General features: G+C 43.5%; 1 protein-coding gene across 1 annotated transcript; it reads left to right on the top strand.

Moving 5' to 3' along the window:
- The first annotated feature begins 9 nt into the window (after positions 1 to 9).
- Positions 10 to 594, top strand: LOC123101594 (ethylene-responsive transcription factor ERF025-like). Its single transcript, XM_044522971.1, has one exon. It carries the CDS (start codon positions 10 to 12, stop codon positions 592 to 594), a length of 585 nt encoding a protein of 194 aa, XP_044378906.1.
- Positions 595 to 25,323: the final 24,729 nt, after the last annotated feature.

Below are 25,323 nucleotides of genomic sequence, written 5' to 3'. Positions count from 1 at the left end.
GATCAATCAATGTCGTCGGGCAAGCACCCCTTCTACCGCGGCATCCGGAGCCGCTACGGGAAGTGGGTCTCGGAGATCCGGGAGCCGCGGAAGGCGCGCCGCATCTGGCTCGGCACGTTCCCGACGGCCGATATGGCCGCCGTGGCGTACGACGTGGCCGCCCACGCGCTCCGAGGGGCCGACGCGGCGCTCAACTTCCCCGGCTTGGCCGCCACGCGCCCGGCGCCGGCGTCCACCTCCGCGGACGGCATCCGCGCGGCGGCGGCTGCGGCAGCCGCCTCCATTCGGCACGATCGCACCAGCGGCGGCATTACCCCCGCGGCTGCTGGATCCGCAGTGCAGCAGCAGTTGGGTGGAACTGGAAGCAGTGCCGCTGCTGCCTCGGCGAGCGGCACGGCCCAGCAGGATCAAGCCGGCATTGGGCTCAATCAGTACTTCCTGGACGAGGAGGCGCTCTTCGAGACGCCGCAGTTCCTGCGCAACATGGCCGCCGGGATGATGATGAGCCCCCCGAGGCTCAGCCCCGACTCCTGCGACGAATCGCCGGACCCTTCAGAGGCTGGGGAGAGCCTCTGGAGCTACCGTGACCCCTAGACCGATCGATCGATCATGGCCTCCATGCCATGCCATGGCGTCGTACTACTACCGCGCGCTACTATTGCCACAGCACTACGTACTAGTACATAGTACTCCCTCCATCCGAAAATACTTGTCTTAGAAATGATTGTATCTAGACTTATTTTAGTTATAGATACATTCATTTTATTCATTTTTAAGGATGAGTATTTCCGAACGAAGGGAGTACATACTGAATGTGGAAATAACGATGATAGGTAACGACGGAGGCGCATACCGGCGTAGAGACCCGTTTTTTCTATCCGGTAACGCATGTAGATGTGGGTTTAGCGTCTGCGTGATCTCCTTCTACCCCTCTCTCTCTCTCTCTCTCTCTCTTTGATTTTTTTTCAAACATTAAGAAAAGAGAGAGTTTTTTTCCCTTCTGATTGAAGTACTTGCGTGTTTTGGACCCTTGTGGTTTGATGAAAGCTACAAGGGGAAAAGATCTCCGGTTTGGCTCTGTCTGAAAAATCCGACCTTGGCTTTGCAGTATATAAGATACTTCACTAAAATCTCTGAGTGGGTCACGAGGAGGCTTGTATGGACTGTTCATGTGGATGTACGTAGTTGTGTATTGTATTTGTAATTGATTGTAACTATGATCTCAATCGACATTGATTTTGGCAGATGAAACATCGTTTTCTTCGAACCATTCTCTGACAACGCAACAGTAGGAACCTCTAGAAAAAAGAAAGGACAAGTTTATTACTAAGATGCAACATCAACCTTTAGTAAATTAAAGTGACAGTGCTTAGCTCACTGTTTGTATTGCAAATTAAGGCAACAAAACCATAACCTACAAAAAATAATTGAAATGATACATCACTTGTAAAGGTGTTTGGGAGACTCGGCTCCAAGAGACTCGCTCGATTTCCTTCAATTTGGCCCGTCGGATGCTGGTCAAACGGGTCGTTTCTATGTTGTTTGTCGTTGGATCGCCACAGGGTTGTCGCGGTTGATTTTGACCTCGCGGTAAATTCCAAGGGGACAATGACCTGTGGGCTCATCCTCTTACATAATTGGTTGGGTAAGTCATTTCGGGGTGTGCGGGTGGCCTCTCCTCTCGCGCCGCGTGCACACGTAACATGACCCTTTAGTAAATTAGAAAGTGACAGTGCCAACCTCACTATTTGTATTGCAAAGTAATGCAATGAAACTATAACCTACAAAAAATAATTCGAATGATACATCACTTGAACTATCTACAATGTGTTATGGATGTCACATGTATATACAAGAATTAAGTCTGCTAAGCTAGGAGGCCTCTCGTGCGGTTAGAGTGCTAGCCCTTGCCTCTTTTGTGGTTGACACTTGTATGATTTTTGCCCCAGCTTGCTCTGGTTTTCTACCATTTCCTCCCCTACGAAGCTAGCTCAATTCTGGGTTTGTCGAAAAAAAATACTGCCCTGTTTGATTTACCGCGAAGGACTGAGGCTACCCAAATATCTAGGTATATGAGAACCACTACCCACCGCTTTTCTGGATCCTTCCCTTGAGAGAGAGAGAGAGAGAGAGAGAGAGAGGAGCGGGGCGTTCTTCCTCCCTTCCAATGTCTCTGGTTTCCTCCTCCACCACCCGCAGATGTTCCTTTCAATGTTGCCGCCATCGGCGACCTCCTCTCACATTTCTACCTTTCCCCTTCCCCTCCTTTCCCTCTCCCCAGACGGGTGACGTGTGGCAGCAGCGGTGACGACATATCCATAGCAGTGCGAAATAACGACAGTTCTTTTCCCAAGTCTCGGCGGCGCTCCTCCTCCCGACTGATCTTTTTATTCAGGTGTCCCCTTCCCGGTTCGACCCACCGGCACATGCCCAGCTACTGCAAATCTTGGCGACGATATCGGCAACGCAGGTGAGTTTCCTCAACCCCTCAAGCTCTGTTTCTCTTCTCATCTTCCTCGTGTGCACATGTATTCCTTGACCTACATCCTCTCTATCATCCTCTCCCGTTCTTCGTCATTCCCCTCACGCGGTTCTTCCCATATCCCTCTTATGATGGTGCCTCTTCTTTGTATCTCATTTTTTCCAAAACCAGCTTGCTCTCTCTTGAAAGAAAACCTAGAGATTGAGCAATCCCATCAAACATCGTTCTCCTTGCCTGCATGGAATATGATATTCTATTTCTCTGCTTCAGGTCATGTTGGAGCTCCATTGCATTGATCTTTGGTATTTATGGGTGATGTTCTGGAAGGTAATCTCTGAAACAAATATTTATGGACCATCTATTGTTTATTTCCGTGTGGATTTGGTATTTACCCTTTCCATATGTCACATAAAGTAGATTCTTCCTATGCAAAAATAGAATAGTTTCTGCAAATTGTATTGGTACAAACACATTCCATGTTTTTTATCTTTTAGTGATATCCTGGTAGTAGAATATCATTTGGTGTCCTGTGAAACTATTTTCTTTAACAACTGTAGGATCATTGCGATACCACTATCTTACTATAATAACAATATCCTACTGTCCAGTGGGTATTCTACTTACTAATTAAGTCCCCTCTATTATTTTTTATTATTTATTGATTGCCTCCTTTCATTTTTAACAAATTTCCATTAGGTATTTTTCCTAGAATTATATTTGTCTATCTTACAAAAAAAAAATCTACACTTCATTCTGAATCGCCATGTCCACTATGAGGAAAGCCTAATTTATCTTCAAAATAGCAGTGGTTATTTTTTGGTTCTATGTTAATCATGTCATCATCAACATATGAAGGAGGCAACAACTATATGTTTGTAGAAGCTAGTCAAGAATTCCTCAGCAGAAGCTTACCGTCTGGTAGCCACTTTGCAGCCAACAGTAGTAGTAGTAGTGGCAAGGAATGTTGTGCTCAGGCCTCAACTCCCGTGCTCTAGCGGTGCCATCAATTTATTCAGCCATAATTCACTAGCACTCTTTAGAAATTTCATTCAGTTACGGGGAACTTCAATTGTAATTCTTAATGTGGATAACGTATACTAGGATGAATCGTGTTTATAGGTGGTCCTACATTGTAGTTTTATGGGGTCTCTTTGTTTGACGCCCCGATTTGACCGTACACTAATCATACACACAAAAATGTACGATCAAGATCAGGGACTCACGGGAAGATATCATAACACAACTCTACAAATAAAATAAGTCTTACAAGCATCATATTACAAGCCAGGGGCCTCGAGGGCTCGAATACAAGAGCTCGATCATAGACGAGTCAGCGGAAGCAACAATATCTGAGTACAGACATAAGTTAAACAAGTTTGCCTTAAGAATGCTAGCACAAACTGGGATACAGATCGAAAGAGGCGCATGCCTCCTGCCTGGGATCCTCCTAAACTACTCCTAGTCATTGTCAGCGGGCTGCACGTAGTAGTAGGCACCTCCCGAGTAGTAGTAGTAGTAGTAGTAGTAGTAGTAGTAGTAGTAGTAGTAGTAGTAGTAGTAGTCATCGTCATCGACAGTGGCGTCTGACTCTTGGGCTCCATCGTCTGGTCGCAGCAATCGGGTATAGAAAGGGGAAAAGGGGGGAGAAAAGCAACCGTGAGTACTCATCCAAAGTACTCGCAAGCAAGGAGCTACACTACATATGTATGCATTGGTATCAAATGGAAAAGGGGTAACATATGTAGACTGAACTGCAGAATGCCGGAATAAGAGGGGGATAGCTAGTCCTATCGAAGACTACGCTTCTGGTAACCTCCATCTTGCAGCAGAAGAAGAGAATAGATGGTAATTTCACCAAGTAACATCGCATAGCATAATCCTAACCCATGATCATCCCCTCGTCGCCCTGTGAGAGAGCGATCACCGGTTGTATCTGACATTTGTAAGGGTGCGTTTTATTAAGTATCCGGTTCTAGTTGTCATAAGGTCAAGGTACAACTCCAAGTTATCCTGTTACCGAAGATCACGGCTATTCGAATAGATTAACTTCCCTGCAGGGGTGCACCACATTTCCCAACACACTCGATCCCCTTTGTTCGGACACACTTTCCTGGGTCATGCCCGGTGCTACCTCTTGAGCACTGCGTTGGATTTCCCCGAAGAAGAGAGGATGATGTAGCAAAGTGGCGTAAGTATTTCCCTCAGTTTTTGAGAACCAATGTATCAATCCAATAGGAGGCTACGCGCGAGTCCCTCGTACCTACACAAAAACAATAGCTCAATGCAACCAACGCGCTTAGGGGTTCTCAATCCCTTCACGGTCACTTACGAAAGTGACATCTGATATAGATGATAAATAATATTTTTGGTATTTTTGGTATAGAGATGCAAAGTGAAAAGTAAAAGCAAAGCAATAATAAAGTGATGGGGATTGATATGATGAGAAAGAGACCCGGGGGCTATATGTTTCACTAGTGGCTTCTCTCAAGAGCATAAGTATTCTATGGTGGGTGAACAAATTACTGTTGAGCAATTGACAGAATTGAGCATAGTTATGAGAATATCTAGGTATGATCATGTATATAGGCATCACGTCCGAGACAAGTAGACCGACTCCTGCCTGCATCTACTACTATTACTCCACTCATCGACCGCTATCCAGCATGCATCTAGAGTATTAAGTTAAAAATAGAGTAACGCCTTAAGCAAGATGACATGATTTAGAGGGATAGTTTCATGCAATATGATAAAAACCCCATCTTGTTATCCTCGATGGCAACAATACAATACGTGCCTTGCTGCCCCTTCTGTCACTGGGAAAGGACACCGCAAGATTGAACCCAAAGCTAAGCACTTCTCCCATGGCAAGAAAAACCAATCTAGTAGGCCAAAACCAAACTGATAATTCGAAGAGACTTGCAAAGATAACCAATCATACATAAAAGAATTCAGAGAAGATTCAAATATTATTCATAGATAGACTTGATCATAAACCCACAATTCATTGATCTCAACAAACACACCGCAAAAATAAGATTACATCGAATAGATCTCCACGAGAGAGGGGGAGAACATTGTATTGAGATCCAAAAAGAGAGAAGAAGCCATCTAGCTACTAACTATTGACCCGTAGGTCTGAAGTAAACTACTCACACTTCATCGGAGGGGCTTGGATGATGATGTAGAAGCCTTCCGTGATCGATTCCCCTTCCGGAGGAGCTCCGGAACAGGCCCCAAGATGGGATCTCGTGGATACAGAAAGTTGCGGCGGTGGAATTAGGTTTTTGGCTCCGTCCTCGGTCATTTGGGGGTACGTAGGTATATATAGGAGGAAGGAGTACGTCGGTGGAGCTTCGAGGGGCCCACGAGGCAGGAGGCGCGCCCTAGGGGGGCGCCCTCCACCCTCGTAACCGCCTCGTGGCTTTCTTGATGAAGAGTCCAAGTCTCCTGGATCTTATCTGATGAGAAAATCATGTTTTCGAAGGTTTCATTCCATTTGGACTCCGTTTGATATTCTGTTTCTCCGAAACACTGAAATAGGCAAAAAACAACAATTCTGGGCTGGGCCTCCGGTTAATAGGTTAGTCCCAAAAATAATATAAAAGTGGATAATAAAGCCCAATATAGTCCAAAACAGTAGATAATATAGCATGGAGCAATCAAAAATTATAGATACATTGGAGACGTATCAAGCATCCCTGAGCTTAATTCCTGCTCGTCCTCGAGTAGGTAAATGATAAAAGGAGAATTTTTTATGTGGAGTGCTACTTGGCATAATTTTAATGTAATTCTTCTTAATTGTGGTATGAATATTCAGATCCGAAAGTTTCAAGACAAAAGTTCATATTGACATAAAAATGATAATACTTCAAGCATACTAACTAAGCAATTACGTCTTCTCAAAATAACATGACCAAAGAAAGTTCATCCCTACAAAATCATATAGTTTAGTCATGTTTCATTTTCATCACACAAGAATGCTCTCATCATGCACAACCCCGATGACAAGCCAAGTAATTGTTTCATACTTGAGTAATCTCAAACCTATAAACTTTCATGCAATATATGAGCGCGAGCCATGGACATAGCACTATGGGTGGAGTAGAATATAATGAAGGGGGTATGTGGAGAAGACAAAAAAGGAGAAAGTCTCACATCAATGAGGCTAATCAATGGGCTATGGAGATGCCCACCGATTGATGTTAATGCAAGGAGTAGGGATTGTCATGCAACGGATGCACTAGAGCTATAAATGTATGAAAGCTCAACAAAACAAACTAGTGGGCGTGCATCCAACTTGCTTGCTCACGAAGACCTAGGGCACTTGAGGAGGCCCATTGTTGGAATATACAAGCCAAGTTCTATAATAAAAAATTCCCACTAGTATATGAATGTGATAACATGAGAGACTCTCTACTATGAAGATCATGGTGCTACTTTGAAGCACAAGTATGGTAAAAGGATAGTAACATTGTCCCTTCTCTCTTTTTCTCTCATTTTTTTGGGCCTTCTCTTTTTTATGGCCTTTTTTGGGCCTTCTCTCTTTTTTATGGCCTTTCTCTTTTTTATTTATTCCTCACTTGGGACAATGCTCTAATAATGATGATCATCATACTTCTATTTATTTACAACTCAATGATTACAACTCGATACTAGAACAAAGATGACTCTATATGAATGCCTCCGGCGGTGTACCCGGATATGCAATGAACCAAGAGTGACATGTATGAAATAATTATGAACGGTGGCTTTGCCACAAATACTATGTCAACTACATGATCATGCTAAGCAATATGACAATGATGAATGTGTCATGATGAACGGAATGATGGAAAGTTGCATGGCAATATATCTCGGAATGGCTATGGAAATGTCATAATAGGTAGGTATGGTGGCTGTTTTGAGGAAGATATAAGGATGTATATGTGTGAAAGAGCGTATCATATCACGGGGTTTGGATGCACCGGCGAAGTTTGCGCCAACTCTCAATGTGAGAGAGGGCAATGCACAGTACCGAAGAGGCTATTAAGGATGGAAGGGTGAGAGTGCGTATAATCCATGGACTCAACATTAGTCATAAAGAACTCACATACTTATTGCAAAAATCTACAAGTCATCAAAAACCTCGGCACTACGCGCATGCTCCTAGGGGGATAGATTGGTAGGAAAAGACCATCGCTCGTCCCTGACCGCCACTCATAAGGAAGACAATCAAATAACACCTCATGTTTCAAATTTGTTGCATAACATTTACCATACGTGCATGCTATGGGACATGCAAACTTCAACACAAGTATTTCTCAATTTCACAACTACTCAACTAGCATGAATTTGATATTATTACCTCCATATCTCAAAACAATCATCAAGCGTCAAACTTTTCTTAGTATTCAACACACTCATAAGAAAGTTTTATTATTAATCTTGCATACCAAGCATATTAGGATTTTAAGAAAATTACCATGCTATTAGGACTCTCAAAATAATCTAAGTGAAGCATGAGAGATCAATAGTTTCTATAAAATAAATCCATCACCGTGCTCTAAAAGATATAAGTGAAGCACTAGAGCAAAACTATAAAGCTCAAAAGATATAAGTGAAGCACATAGAGTATTCTATCAAATTCCAAATTATGTATGACTCTATCAAAAGGTGTGTACATCAAGGATGATTGTGGTAGACTAACAAGCAAAAACTCAAATCATAAAAGACGCTCCAAGCAAAACACATATCATGTGGTGAATAAAAATATAGCTCCAAGTAAAGTTACCGATAGAAGTAGACGAAAGAGGGGATGCCTTCCAGGGCATCCCCAAGCTTTGGATTTTAGGTGTCCTTACATTATCTTGGGGGTGCCATGGGCATCCCCAAGATTAGGCTCTTGCCACTCCTTGTTCCATAATCCATCAAATCTTTACCCAAAACTTGAAAACTTCACAACACAAAACTTAAAGTAGAAAATCTCGTGAGCTCCGTTAGCGAAAGAAAACAAAAGACCACTTCAAGGTACTGTAATGAAGTAATTCTTTATTTATATTGGTGTTAAACCTATTGTATTCCAACTTCTCTATGGATTATAAACTATTTTACTAGCCATAGATTCATCAAAATAAGCAAAAAACACACGAAAAAGAATCTGTCAAAAACAGAATAGTCTGTAGTAATCTGTAGCTAGAGCAATATCTGGAACCCCAAAAATTCTAAAATAAATTTATGAACGTGAGGAATTTATCTATTAATCATCTGCAAAAAGAATTAACTAAATATCACTTTCCAAATAAAAATTACAGCAGTTCTCGTGAGCACTAAAGTTTCTGTTTTTTACAGCAAGTTCAACAAGACTCTCCCCAAGTCTTCCCAACGGTTCTACTTGGCACAAACACTAATTAAACACAAAAAACACAACCAAAACAGAGGCTAGATAAATTATTTATTACTAAACAGGAGCAAAAAGCAAGGAATAAAAATAAAATTGGGTTGCCTCCCAACAAGCGCTATCGTTTAGCGCCCCTAGCTAGGCATAACAAGCAAGAATAGATCTAGGTATTGCCATCTTTGGTAGGTAATCCATAAGTGGCTCTCATGATAGATTCATATGGCAATTTTATTTTCTTTCTAGGGAAGTGTTCCATGCCCTTTTTAATGGAAATTGAAATCTAATATTCCCTTCCTTCATATCAGTAATTGCACCAACCGTTCTAAGAAAAGGTCTACCGAGAATAATAGGGCAAGAAGGATTACAATCTATATCAAGAATGATAAAATCTATGGGCACATAATTCCTATTTGCAAAAATAATAACATCATTAATTCTTCCCATAGGTTTCTTAATAGTGGAATCCGCAAGATGCAAATTTAGAGAGCAATCATCAAAATCACGGAAATCTAGCAAATCACACAAAGTTTTGGGAATAGTAGAGACACTAGCACCCAAATCACACAAAGCATAAAACTCATAATATTTAATTTTAATTTTAATAGTAGGTTCCACTCATCATAAAGTTTTCTAGGGATAGAAATTTCAACTCAAGTTTTTCTTCATAAGTTTGCATCAAGGCATCAACGATATGTTCGGTAAAGGCTTTATTTTGACTATAAGCATGAGGAGAATTTAGCAAGGATTGCAACAAGGAAATACAATCAATTAAAGAGCAATTTTCATAATTAAATTCCTTGAAATCCAATATAGTGGGTTTAGCGACATCTAAGGTTTTATTTCTTTTAATCCCACTTTTATCAATTTCATCATCAAGATCTAAATACTCCGAATTCTTAGAACGCCTTCTAGGTAAGGGTGGATCATATTTAGTTTCATCACGATTTATATTGAAAAACAAAATTTAATAGGGGACACATAAATAACTTTTAGATCTTCATCTTTATTTTCATAGGAATTGGAAAAACACGCTTTAATAAAGGCATCTTTCATAGCACGCATCCTAGCGGCTCTTTCCTTGCACTCATCAATGGAAATTATCATGGCTTTGAGAGACTCATTGATATCATGCTTAGGAGGAATAGATCTAAGCTTTAAAGAATCAACCTCAAGAGAAATTCTATCAACGTTCCTAGCCAAATCATCAACTTTAAGCAATTTCTCTTCAAGCAAAGTATTAAAATTCTTTTGTGAATTCATAAACTCTTTAACACTACTCTCAAATTAAGAGGGCGTCTTATTAAAATTTCCATAAGAGTTGTTGTAGGAATTTCCATAATTATTAGGAGGATTACTAGGATAAGGCCTAGGATTAAAATTCCCTTTATACGCGTTGTTACCAAAATTATTCCTACTAACAAAATTCACATCCATAGATTCATTATTATTCTCAATCAAAGTAGACAAATGCATATCATTAGGATCAGAAGAAAGACTCTTAGTAGAAAATAATTTCATAAGTTCATCCATCTTTCCACTCAAAACATTAATTTCTTCCATCGCATGCACTTTTTGTTGGGGAACGTAGTAATTTCAAAATTTTCCTACGCACATGCAAGATCATGGTGATGCATAGCAACGAGAGGGGAGAGTGTGATCTATGTACCCTTGTAGACTGACAGCGGAAGCGTTAGCACAACGCGGTTGATGTAGTCGTACGTATTCACGGCCCGACCGATCAAGCACCGAAACTACGGCACCTCCGAGTTTTAGCACACGTTCAGCTCGATGATGATCCCCGGACTCCGATCTAGCAAAGTGTCGGGGTAGAGTTCCGTCAGCACGACGGCGTGGTGACGATTTTGATGTACTACCGTCACAGGGCTTCGCCTAAGCACCGCTACAATATTATCGAGGATTATGGTGGAAGGGGGCACCGCACACGGCTAAGAATATGATCACGTGGATCAACTTGTGTGTATAGGGGTGCCCCTGCCCCCGTATATAAAGGAGCAAGGGGAGGAGGCCGGCCGGCCCCTATTGGCGCGCCAGGAGGAGTCCTCCTCCTAGTAGGAGTCAAAGTGGGGAGGTAGAAGGAAAGGGGGGCGCCGCCCCCCCTCTCCTAGTCCAATTCGGACCAGGGGGAGGAGGCGCGCGGCCCACCCTGGCTGCCCCTCTCTCTCTCCACTAAGGCCCATATGGCCCATTACTTCTCCCGGTAGGGTTCCGGTAACCCTCCGGCTCTCCGGTTTTCTCCGAAATCACCCGGAACACTTCCGGTGTCCGAATATAGCCGTCTAATATATCAATCTTTATGTCTCGACCATTTCGAGACTCCTCGTTATGTCCGTGATCACATCTGGGACTCCGAACTAACTTCGGTACATCAAAACTCATAAACTCATAATATAACTGTCATCGAAACCTTAAGCGTGCGGACCCTACGGGTTCGAGAACAATGTAGACATGACCGAGACACGTCTCCGGTCAATAACCAATAGCGGAACCTGGATGCTCATATTGGCTCCTACATATTCTACGAAGATCTTTATCGGTCAGACCGCATAACAACATACGTTGTTCCCTTTGTCATCGGTATTTTACTTGCCCGAGATTCGATCGTCGGTATCTCAATACCTAGTTCAATCTCGTTACCGGCAAGTCTCTTTACTCGTTTCGTAATACATCATCTCGCAACTAACTCATTAGTTGAAATGCTTGCAAGGCTTATGTGATGTGCATTACCGAGAGGGCCCAGAGATACCTCTCCGACAATCGGAGTGACAAATCCTAATCTCGAAATACGCCAACCCAACATGTACCTTTGGAGACACCTGTAGAGCTCCTTTATAATCACCCAGTTACGTTGTGACGTTTGGTAGCACACAAAGTGTTCCTCCGGCAAACGGGAGTTGCATAATCTCATAGTCATAGGAACATGTATAAGTCATGAAGAAAGCAATAGCAACATACTAAACGATCGGGTGCTAAGCTAATGGAATGGGTCATGTCAATCACATCATTCTCCTAATAATGTGATCCCGTTAATCAAATGACAACACATGTCTATGGTTAGGAAACATAACCATCTTTGATTAATGAGCTAGTCAAGTAGAGGCATACTAGTGACGTTTGGTTTGTCTATGTATTCACACAAGTATTATGTTTCCGGATAATACAATTCTAGCATGAATAATAAACATTTATCATGATATAAGGAAATAAAATAATAACATTATTATTGCCTCTAGGGCATATTTCCTTCAGTCTCCCACTTGCACTAGAGTCAATAATCTAGATTACACAGTAATGATTCTAACACCCATGGAGCTTTGGTGCTGATCATGTTTTGCTCGTGGAAGAGGCTTAGTCAACGGGTCTGCTACATTCAGATCCGTATGTATCTTGCAAATCTCTATGTCTCCCACCTGGACTAGATCCCGGATGGAATTGAAGCGTCTCTTGATGTGCTTGGTTCTCTTGTGAAATCTGGATTCCTTTGCCAAGGCAATTGCACCAGTATTGTCACAAAAGATTTTCATTGGACCCGATGCACTAGGTATGACTCCTAGATCGGATATGAACTCCTTCATCCAGACTCCTTCGTTTGCTGCTTCCGAAGCAGCTATGTACTCCGCTTCACATGTAGATCCCGCCACAACGCTTTGTTTAGAACTGCACCAACTGACAGCTCCACCGTTTAATGTAAACACGTATCCGGTTTGCGATTTAGAATCGTCCGGATCAGTGTCAAAGCTTGCATCAACGTAACCATTTACGATGAGCTCTTTGTCACCTCCATATATGAGAAACATATCCTTAGTCCTTTTCAGGTATTTCAGGATGTTCTTGACCGCTGTCCAGTGATCCACTCCTGGATTACTTTGGTACCTGCCTGCTAGACTTATAGCAAGACACACATCAGGTCTGGTACACAGCATTGCATACATGATAGAGCCTATGGCTGAAGCATAGGGAACATCTTTCATTTTCTCTCTATCTTCTGCATTGGTCGGGCATTGAGTCTTACTCAATTTCACACCTTGTAACACAGGCAAGAATCCTTTCTTTGCTTGATCCATTTTGAACTTTTTCAAAACTTTGTCAAGGTATGTGCTTTGTGAAAGTCCAATTAAGCGTCTTGATCTGTCTCTATAGATCTTAATGCCCAATATGTAAGCAGCTTCACCGAGGTCTTTCATTGAAAAACTCTTATTCAAGTATCCCTTTATGCTATCCAGAAATTCTATATCATTTCCGATTAGTAATATGTCATCTACATATAATATCAGAAATGCTACAGAGCTCCCACTCACTTTCTTGTAAATACAGGCTTCTCCAAAAGTCTGTACAAAACCAAATGCTTTGATCACACTATCAAAGCGTTTATTCCAACTCCGAGAGGCTTGCACCAGTCCATAAATGGATCGCTGGAGCTTGCACACTTTGTTAGCTCCCTTTGGATCGACAAAACCTTCCGGTTGCATCATATACAACTCTTCTTGCAGAAATCCATTCAGGAATGCAGTTTTGACATCCATCTGCCAAATTTCATAATCATAAAATGCGGCAATTGCTAACATGATTCGGACAGACTTAAGCATCGCTACGGGTGAGAAGGTCTCATCGTAGTCAATCCCTTGAACTTGTCGAAAACCTTTTGCGACAAGTCGAGCTTTGTAGACAGTAACATTACCGTCAGCGTCAGTCTTCTTCTTAAAGATCCATTTATTCTCAATTGCTTGCCGATCATTGGGCAAGTCAACCAAAGTCCATACTTTGTTCTCATACATGGATCCCATCTCAGATTTCATGGCTTCAAGCCATTTTGCGGAATCTGGGCTCACCATCGCTTCTCCATAGTTCGTAGGTTCATCATGATCTAGTAGCATGACTTCCAGAACAGGATTACCGTACCACTCTGGTGCGGATCTTACTCTGGTTGATCTACGAGGTTCAGTAGTATCTTGTTCTGAAGCTTCATGATCATCATCATTAGCTTCCTCACTAATTGGTGTAGGTGTCACAGAAACTGGTTTCTGTGATGTACTACTTTCCAATAATGGAGCAGGTACAGTTACCTCATCAAGTTCTACTTTCCTCCCACTCACTTCTTTCGAGAGAAACTCCTTCTCTAGAAAGTTTCCGAATTTAGCAACAAAAGTTTTGCCTTCGGATCTGTGATAGAAGGTGTATCCAATAGTTTCCTTTGGATATCCTATGAAGACACATTTCTCCGATTTGGGTTCGAGCTTATCAGGTTGAAGCTTTTTCACATAAGCATCGCAACCCCAAACTTTCAGAAACGACAACTTTGGTTTCTTGCCAAACCATAGTTCATAAGGCGTCGTATCAACGGATTTTGATGGTGCCCTATTTAACGTGAATGCGGCCGTCTCTAGAGCATAACCCCAAAACGATAGCGGTAAATCAGTAAGAGACATCATAGATCGCACCATATCTAGTAAAGTACGATTACGACATTCGGACACACCATTACGTTGTGGTGTTCCGGGTGGCGTGAGTTGCGAAACTATTCCGCATTGTTTCAAATGTACACCAAACTCGTAACTCAAATATTCTCCTCCACGATCAGATCGCAGGAATTTTATTTTCTTGTTACGATGATTTTCAACTTCACTCTGAAATTCTTTGAACTTTTCAAATGTTTCAGACTTATGTTTCATTAAGTAGATATACCCATATCTGCTTAAGTCATATGTGAAGGTGAGAAAATAACGATATCCGCCACGAGCCTCAACATTCATCGGACCACATACATCTGTATGTATGATTTCCAACAAATCTGTTGCTCTCTCCATAGTACCGGAGAACGGTGTTTTTGTCATCTTACCCATAAGGCACGGTTCGCAAGTACCAAGTGATTCATAATCAAGTGGTTCCAAAAGCCCATCAGTATGGAGTTTCTTCATGCGCTTTACACCGATATGACCCAAACGACAGTGCCACAAATAAGTTGCACTATCATTATCAACTCTGCATCTTTTGGTTTCAACATTATGAATATGTGTGTCACTACTATCGAGATTTAATAAGAATAGACCACTCTTTAAGGGTGCATGACCATAAAAGATATTACTCATATAAATAGAACAACCATTATTCTCTGATTTAAATGAATAACCGTCTCGCATCAAACAAGATCCAGATATAATGTTCATGCTTAACGCTGGCACCAAATAACAATTATTTAGGTCTAATACTAATCCCGAAGGTAGATGTAGAGGTAGCGTGCCGACCGCGATCACATCGACTTTGGAACCATTTCCCACGCGCATCGTCACCTCGTCCTTAGCCAATCTTCGCTTAATCTGTAGTCCCTGTTTCGAGTTGCAAATGTTAGCAACAGAACCAGTATCAAATACCCAGGTGCTACTGCGAGCATTAGTAAGGTACACATCAATAACATGTATATCACATATACCTTTGTTCACCTTGCCATCCTTCTTATCCGCCAAATACTTGGGGCAGTTCCGCTTCCAGTGACCAGTCTGCTTGCAGTAGAAGCACTCAGTTTCAGGCTTAGGTCCAGGTTTGGGTTTCTTCTCTTGAGTAGCAACTTGCTTGCTGTTCTTTTTGAAGTTCCCCTTCTTCTTCCCTTTGCCCTTTTTCTTGAAACTAGTGGTCTTATTGACCATCAACACTTGATGCTCCTTCTTGATTTCTACCTCCGCAGCTTTCAGCATTGCGAAGAGCTCGGGAATAGTCTTATTCATCCCTTGCATATTATAGTTCATCACGAAGCTCTTGTAGCTTGGTGGCAGTGATTGGAGAATTCTGTCAATGACGCAATCATCTGGAAGATTAACTCCCAATTGAATCAAGTGATTATTATACCCAGACATTTTGAGTATATGCTCACTGACAGAACTGTTCTCCTCCATCTTGCAGCTATAGAACTTATTGGAGACTTCATATCTCTCAATCCGGGCATTTGCTTGAAATATTAACTTCAACTCCTGGAACATCTCATATGCTCCATGACGTTCAAAACGTCGTTGAAGTCCCGATTCTAAGCCGTAAAGCATGGCACACTGAACTATCGAGTAGTCATCAGCTTTGCTCTGCCAGACGTTCATAACATCTGGTGTTGCTCCAGCAGCAGGCCTGGCACCCAGCGGTGCTTCCAGGACGTAATTCTTCTGTGCAGCAATGAGGATAATCCTCAAGTTACGGACCCAGTCCGTGTAATTGCTACCATCATCTTTCAACTTTGCTTTCTCAAGGAACGCATTAAAATTCAACGGAACAACAGCACGGGCCATCTATCTACAATCAAACATAAACAAGCAAGATACTATCAGGTACTAAGTTCATGATAAATTTAGGTTCAATTAATCATATTACTAAAGAACTCCCACTTAGATAGACATCCCTCTAATCCTCTAAGTGATTACGTGATCCAAATCAACTAAACCATGTCCGATCATCACGTGAGATGGAGTAGTTTCATTGGTGAACATCGCTATGTTGATCATATCTACTATATGATTCACGCTCGACCTTTCGGTCTCCGTGTTCCGAGGCCATATCTGTATATGCTTGGCTCGTCAAGTATAACCTGAGTATTCTGCGTGTGCAACTGTTTTGCACCCGTTGTATTTGAACGTAGAGCCTATCACACCCGATCATCACGTGGTGTCTCAGCACGAAGAACTTTCGCAACGGTGCATACTCAGGGAGAACACTTCTTGATAATTAGTGAGAGATCATCTTAAAATGCTACCGTCAATCAAAGCAAGATAAGATGCATAAAAGATAAACATCACATGCAATCAATATAAGTGATATGATATGGCCATCATCATCTTGTGCTTGTGATCTCCATCTTCGAAGCACCGTCGTGATCACCATCGTCACCGGCGCGACACCTTGATCACCATCGTAGCATCGTTGTCGTCTCGCCAATCTTATGCTTCCACGACTATCGCTACCGCTTAGTGATAAAGTAAAGCATTACAGCGCAATTGCATTGCATACAATAAAGCGACAACCATATGGCTCCTGCCAGTTGCCGATAACTTGGTTACAAAACATGATCATCTCATACAATAAAATTTAGCATCATGTCTTGACCATATCACATCACAACATGCCCTGCAAAAACAAGTTAGACGTCCTCTACTTTGTTGTTGCAAGTTTTACGTGGCTGCTACGGGCTTAAGCAAGAACCAATCTTACCTACGCATCAAAACCACAACGATAGTTTGTCAAGTTGGTGTTGTTTTAACCTTCGCAAGGACCGGGCGTAGCCACACTCGGTTCAACTAAAGTTGGAGAAACTGTCACCCGCTAGCCACCTTTGTGCAAAGCACGTCGGGAGAACCGGTCTCGCGTAAGCGTACGCGTAATGTCGGTCCGGGCCGCTTCGTCCAACAATACCGCCGAACCAAAGTATGACATGCTGGTAAGCAGTATGACTTATATCGCCCACAACTCACTTGTGTTCTACTCGTGCATATAACATCAACACATAAAACCTAGGCTCGGATGCCACTGTTGGGGAACGTAGTAATTTCAAAAAATTTCCTACGCACACGCAAGATCATGGTGATGCATAGCAACGAGAGGGGAGAGTGTGATCTACGTACCCTTGTAGACCGACAGCGGAAGCGTTAGCACAACGCGGTTGATGTAGTCGTACGTCTTCACGGCCCGACCGATCAAGCACCGAAACTACGGCACCTCCGAGTTTTAGCACACGTTCAGCTCGATGACGATCCCCGGACTCCGATCCAGCAAAGTGTCGGGGTAGAGTTCCGTCAGCACGACGGCGTGGTGACGATCTTGATGTACTACCGTCGCAGGGCTTCGCCTAAGCACCGCTACAATATTATCGAGAATTATGGTGGAAGGGGGCACCGCACACGGCTAAGAATATGATCACGTGGATCAACTTGTGTGTCAAGGGGTGCCCCCTGCCCCCGTATATAAAGGAGCAAGGGGAGGAGGCCGGCCGGCCCCTATTGGCGCGCCAGGAGGAGTCCTCCTCCTAGTAGGAGTAGGACTCCTACTAGGAGGGGGAAGGAAGTGGGGAGGGAGAAGGAAAGGGGGCGCCGCCCCCCCTCTTCTAGTCCAATTCAGACCAGGGGGGAGGAGGCGCGCGGCCCACCCTGGCTGCCCCTCTCTCTCTCCACTAAGGCCCATATGGCCCATTACTTCTCCCGGTAGGGTTCCGGTAACCCTCCGGCTCTCTGGTTTTCTCCGAAATCACCCGGAATACTTCGAGTGTCCGAATATAGCCGTCTAATATATCAATATTTATGTCTCGACAATTTCGAGACTCCTCGTTATGTCCGTGATCACATCCGAGACCCCGAACTAACTTCGGTACATCAAAACTCATAAACTCATAATATAATTGTCATCGAAACCTTAAGCGTGCGGACCCTACGGGTTCGAGAACAATGTAGACATGACCGAGACACGTCTCCGGTCAATAACCAATAGCGGAACCTGGATGCTCATATTGGCTCCTACATATTCTACGAAGATCTTTATCGGTCAGACCACATAACAACATACGTTGTTCCCTTTGTCATCGGTATTTCACTTGCCCGAGATTCGATCGTCGGTATCTCAATACCTAGTTCAATCTCGTTACCGGCAAGTCTCTTTACTCGTTTCGTAATACATCATCTCGCAACTAACTCATTAGTTGAAATGCTTGCAAGGCTTATGTGATGTGCATTACCGAGAGGGCCCAGAGATACCTCTCCGACAATCGGAGTGACAAATCCTAATCTTGAAATACGCCAACCCAACATGTACCTTTGGAGACACCTGTAGAGCTCCTTTATAATCACCCAGTTACGTTGTGACGTTTGGTAGCACACAAAGTGTTCCTCCGGCAAACGGGAGTTGCATAATCTCATAGTCATAGGAACATGTATAAGTCATGAAGAAAGCAATAGCAACATACTAAACGATCGGGTGCTAAGCTAATGGAATGGGTCATGTCAATATTTCATTCTCCTAATAATGTGATCCCGTTAATCAAATGACAACACATGTCTATGGTTAGGAAACATAACCATCTTTGATTAATGAGCTAGTCAAGTAGAGGCATACTAGTGACGTTTGGTTTGTCTATGTATTCACACAAGTATTATGTTTTCGGATAATACAATTCTAGCATGAATAATAAACATTTATCATGATATAAGGAAATAAAATAATAACATTATTATTGCCTCTAGGGCATATTTCCTTCACTTTTTTATTAGTGGATCTTTCAGTGCGCCATTGAGAATAATTAACCATAATATTATCTAGGAGTTTAGTAGCATCTCCTAAAGTGATTTCCATAAAGATGCCTCCCGCGGCCGAATCTAAAAGATTTCTAGAAGCAACATTCAATCTGGCATAAAATTTTTGTATAATCATCCACAAATTCAAACCATGAGTAGGGCAATTACGTATCATTAATTTCATTCTCTCCCAAGCTTGTGCAACATGTTCATGATCAAGTTGCTTAAAATTCATAATATCGTTTCTAAGAGAGATGATCTTAGCGGGAAAATACTTAGAGATAAAAGCATCTTTGCACTTGTTCCATGAATCAATACTATTTTTAGGCAAAGATGAAAACCAAGCTTTAGCACGATCTCTAAGCGAAAAAGGAAATAGCTTCAATTTAACAATATCATTATCGACATCTTTCTTCTTTTGCATGTCACACAAATCAACGAAGCTATTAAGATGGGTAGCGGCATCTTCACTAGGAACGCCGGAAAATGGATCTTTCATGACAAGATTCAGCAAAGCAACATTAATTTCACAAGATTCAGCATCGGTAAGAGGAGCAATCGGAGTGCTAAGGAAATCATTATTGTTGGTATTTGTGAAGTCACACAATTTAGTATTATCTTGAGCCATCGCGACAAACAAGCAATCCAACACACGAGCAAACAAAAAGCAAACGGGCAAAAAGAGGCAAATAGATAAAGAGAGCGAGGGTAGAGAGAGGGCCAATAAAATGGCAAGGGTGAAGTGGGGGAGAGGAAAACGAGAGGGAAATGGCAAATAATGTAATGCGGGAGATAGGGATTGTGATGGGTACTTGGTATGTTGACTTTTGCGCAGACTCCCCGGCAACGGCGCCATAAATTCTTCTTGCTACCTCTTGAGCACCGCATTGGATTTCCCCAAAGAAGAGAGGATGATGCAGCAAAGTAGCGTAAGTATTTCCCTCCGTTTTTGAGAACCAAGGTATCAATCCAGTAGGAGGCTACGCGCGAATCCCTCATACCTACACAAAAACAATAGCTCAACGCAACCAACGCGCTTAGGGTTGTCAATCCCTTCACGGTCACTTACGAAAGTGAGATCTGATAGAGATGATCAATAATATTTTTGGTATTTTTGGTATAGTGATGTAAAGTCAAAAGTAAAAGGCAAAGTAAAAGCAAAGCAATAATAAAGTGATGGAGATTGATGTGATGAGAAAGAGACCTGGGAGCCATAGGTTTCACTAGTGGCTTCTCTCAAGAGCATAAGTATTCTACGATGGGTGAACAAATTACTGTTGAGAAATTGACAGAATTGAGCATAGTTATGAGAATATCTAGGTATGATCATGTATATAGGCATCACGTCCGAGACAAGTAGACCGACTCCTGCCTGCATCTACTACTATTACTCCACTCATCGACCGCTATCCAGCATGCATCTAGAGTATTAAGTTAAAAACAGAGTAACGCCTTAAGCAAGATGACATGATTTAGAGGGATAGTTTCATGAAATATGATAAAAACCCCATCTTGTTATCCTCGATGGCAACAATACAATATGTGCCTTGCTGCACCTTCTGTCACTGGGAAAGGACACCACAAGATTGAACCCAAAGCTAAGCACTTCTCCCATGGCAAGAAAAACCAATCTAGTAGGCCAAACCAAACTGATAATTCAAAGAGACTTGCAAAGATAACCAATCATACATAAAATAATACAGAGAAGATTCAAATATTATTCATAGATAGACTTGATCATAAACCCATAATTCATCGGTCTCAACAAACACACCGCAAAAAGAAGATTACATCAAATAGATCTCCACGAGAGAGGGGGAGAACATTGTATTGAGTTCCAAAAAGAGAGAACAAGCCATCTAGCTACTAACTATGGACCCGTAGGTCTGAAGTAAACTACTCACACTTCATCGGAGGGGCTTGAATGATGATGTAGAAGCCTTCCGTGATCGATTCCCCTTCCGGCGGAGCTCCGGAACAGGCCCCAAGATGGGATCTCGTGGATACAGAAAGTTGCGGTGGTGGAATTAGGTTATTTGCTCCATCCCCGATCGTTTGGGGGTACGTAGGTATATAGAGGAGGAAGGAGTACGCCGGTGGAGCTTCGAGGGGCCCACGAGGTAGGGGTGCGACCTTGGGAGGCGCCCTCCTCCCTCGTGACCACCTCGTGGCTTTCTTGACGGAGGGTCCAAGTCTCCTGGATCTTATCTGATGAGAAAATCACATTTCCGAAGGTTTCATTCCGTTTGGACTCCGTTTGATATTCTGTTTCTCTGAAACACTGAAATAGGCAAAAAAAACAGCAATTCTGGGTTGGGCCTCCGGTTAATAGGTTAGTCCTAAAAATAATATAAAAGTGGATAATAAAGCCCAATATAGTCCAAAACAATAGATAATATAGCATGGAGCAATCAAAAATTATAGATACGTTGGAGATGTATCACCCAGCCTCGGAAGATCAACACGTCGCAGCCCTACCTAGGCACAACAGAGAGGTCAGCACGCCGGTCTAAATCCTATGGCGGAGGGGTCTGGGCCCATCGCCCATTGCACACCTGCATGTTGCGAACACGGCCAGTGAGTAGACCTAGCAACCTCCATTACAAAGGAAGTTGCGTTACGCGGTCCACCCCGGCGCGCGCCGCTCAATTGCTGACGTCACGAAGGCTTCGGCTGATACCACGATGTCGGGTGCTCATAACTGTTCCCGCGTAGTTGGTTAGTGCGTATAGGCCAGTAGCCAGACTCAGATCAAATACCAAGATCTCGTTAAGCGTGTTAAGTATCCGCGAACACCGACCAGGGCCAGGCCCACCTCTCTCCTAGGTGGTCTCAACCTGCCCTGTCGCTCCGCCTCAAAGTAACAGCCGGGGGCCGTCGGGAACTCAGGCCCACCACTACCTAGATGGAGCCACCTGCCCCTTCAGCCCCCACATCAGAATCACCTGCGGGTACTCAACGAGCCGACCCGACTTTAGTCACCACCTGTATAGTATGTATATATGTATAAGTATATACCCGTGATCACCTCCCGAGTGATCACGGCCCGATAGTATAGCATGGCAGACGGACAAGAATGTAGGGCCACTGATGATAAACTAGCATCCTATACTAAGCATGTAGGATTGCAGGTAAGGTACCAACAGTTGTAGCAACAATGACATGCTATGCATCAGAATAGGATTAACGGAAAGCAGTAACATGCTACACTACTCTAATGCAAGCAGTAGAGAGAAGAGTAGGCAATATCTGGTGATCAAGGGGGGGCTTGCCTGGTTGCTCCGCAGACAGAAGTTTGCCCTCGAATGTGAAGTAGTCGATCACTAGTTCAACCGCGGTCTCGGGGTTTACCGGAAAACGTAACGGAAGGGGAACACAATAAATAACAGAGCAATCAAATGTAACACAAGGCAAGATGCGACAATACGTTGTTCTAGGGGTGCCCTAACGCGGTATGAGGTGGTACCGGCGAAGGGGGGAAACATCCGGGAAAATATCCCCGGGGTTTTGCGTTTTTGGACAGATGAATTGGAGGGGGAAAGTTGCGTGTTCGCTATGCTAGGGATGTGTGGCGGACGAATGGGCTACGTATTCGGATTCGTCTCGTCGTTCTGAGCAACTTTCATGTACAGAGTTTTTCCATCCGAGCTACGGTTTATTTTATATTAATTTTAAAAGATTTAAATCATTTTTAGAATTTATTTAATTATTTAATTCAACATTATCCAGAACAGTGTTTGCTGACATCATCATGACGTTAGCATGACATCAGCAGTCAACAGGGGGTTGACTGGGTCAAACTGACATGTGGGTCCCACATGTCACTGATTGTTTGTCTAATCAGTTAATTAAGGTTAATTAACAGGGTTAATTAGATTAATTAACAGTACTAATTAAGTTAATTAATTATCTCAATTAATTAAATGATTAATTAATTGATTATATTTCATTATTATTAATAATCTAAATTAATTAATTTTATTTTATTATTTTTATTATATATATATATATATATATTTTGTAAACAAGGGCGTGGGGCCCAGTGCCATAGGCCTAGGCCACAAGCGGTCACTGGGCGCTAGCGGGCAGCGGGCGCTGGGTGCCGGCCCAACTGGGTGCTGGCCTAGGCCAGCCGGGGCCGCGGCGGGGGCATGAGCGCGCGTCCCGGCGATGGCGGCCGGACGACGCGGGGTGCGATGGAGCGCGGGCGCGAGACAGGGGCGGTGGATCGGCGAATAGGCCCGCGGTGGGCTCGACTGCGACGGGGTTCGGCCGGGGAGCAGTGCAGTAGAGGGGGGAGGCGAGGCGATGCAGCATCAGACCGCTGATACGTCTCCAACGTATCTATAAATTTTTATTGCTCCATGCTATATTATCTACTGTTTTGGACCATATCGGGCTTGTTTTTCCACTTTTATATTATTTTTGGGACTAACTTATTAACCAGAGGCCCGGCCCAGAATTGTTGTTTTTTTTGCCTATTTCAGTGTTTCGGAGAAACAGAATATCAAACGGAGTCCAAACGGAATGAAACCTTCGGAAACGTGATTTTCTCATCAGATAAGATCCAGGAGACTTGGACCCTCCGTCAAGAAAGCCACGAGGCAGTCACGAGGGTGGAGGGCCCCTTCCTAGGGCGCGCCCCTGCCTCGTGGGCCCCTCGAAGCTCCACCGACGTACTCCTTCCTCCTATATATACCTACGTACCCGCAAACGATCGGGGACAGAGCCAAAAACCTAATTCCACCGCCGCAACTTTCTGTATCCACGAGGTCCCATCTTGGGGCCTGTTCTTGAGCTCCACCAAAGGGGGCATCCATCACGGAGGGCTTCTACATCATCATCCAAACCCCTCCGATGAAGTGTGAGTGGTTTACTTCAGACCTACGGGTCCATAGTTAGTAGCTAGATGGCTTCTTCTCTCTTTTTGGATCCCAATATAATGTTCTCCCCCTCTCTTGTGGAGATCTATTCGATGTAATCTTCTTTTTGCGGTGTGTTTGTTGAGACCGGTAAATTGTGGGTTTATGATCCAGTCTATCTATGAATAATATTTGAATCTTCTCTGAATTCTTTTATGTATGATTGGTTATCTTTGCAAGTCTCTTCGAATTATCAGTTTCGTTTGGCCTACTAGATTGGTTGTTCTTTCCATGGGAGAAGTGCTTAGCTTTGGGTTCGATCTTGCGGTGTCCTTTCCTAGTGACAGAAGGGGCAGCAAGGCACGTATTGTATTGTTGCCAATCGAGGATAACAAGATGTGGTTTTTCTCATATTGCATGAAACTATCCCTCTACATCATGTCATTTTGCTTAAGGCGTTACTCTGTTTTTAACTTAATACTCTAGATGCATGCTGGATAGCGGTCGATGAGTGGAGTAATAGTAGTAGATGTAAGCAGGAGTCGGTCTACTTGTCTCGGACGTGATGCGTATATACATGATCATACCTAGATATTCTCATAACTATGCTCAATTCTGTCAATTGCTCAATAGTAATTTGTTCACCCACCATAGAATACTTATGCTCTTGAGAGAAGCCACTAGTGAAACCTATGGCCCCTGGGTCTCTTTCTCATCATATCAATCTCCATCAATTTATTATTACTTTGCTTTTTACTTTGCCTTTTACTTTTTACTTTGCGTCTCTATACCAAAAATATTATTTATCATCTCTATCAGATCTCACTTTCGTATGTGACCATGAAGGGATTGACAACCCCTAAGCGCGTTGGTTGCGTTGAGCTATTGTTTTGTGTAGGTACGAGGGACTCGCGCGTAGCCTCCTACTGGATTGATACCTTGATTCTCAAAAACTGAGGGAAATACTTACGCTACTTTGCTGCATCATCCTCTCCTCTTCGGGGAGATCCAACGTAGTGCTCAAGAGGTAGCAACCGCAGGCGAGGCGCGGTGCGGACGAGCGGAGGCGTGCGCGCGGTCAGCGGGGCAGGGGGCTGGCCGGAGCGGGCGCAGCAGAGCTGGACGGAGGGCGCGAGGGAGCACAGACGGGCGCGGCAACAGCGGCAGAGCACGGCGGAAGCTGCGGGCGAGGGGCGCGGTGGCCGGTGCGGCCTGGCGCGTCCATGGGCGCGGGGCTGCGGCCGGAGCGCGACGAGGGCGAGGCAAGCGCACATCGGGCGTGGCCGAGGACGACGCGAGCGCGTGTAGCTGCAGGGACTGGGGCGTGCGGGC

Source organism: Triticum aestivum, chromosome 5A (assembly GCF_018294505.1).
Source record: "Triticum aestivum cultivar Chinese Spring chromosome 5A, IWGSC CS RefSeq v2.1, whole genome shotgun sequence".
Classification (NCBI taxonomy): Eukaryota; Viridiplantae; Streptophyta; class Magnoliopsida; order Poales; family Poaceae; genus Triticum; species Triticum aestivum.
This window is presented reverse-complemented; position numbering and strand designations above follow the sequence as displayed.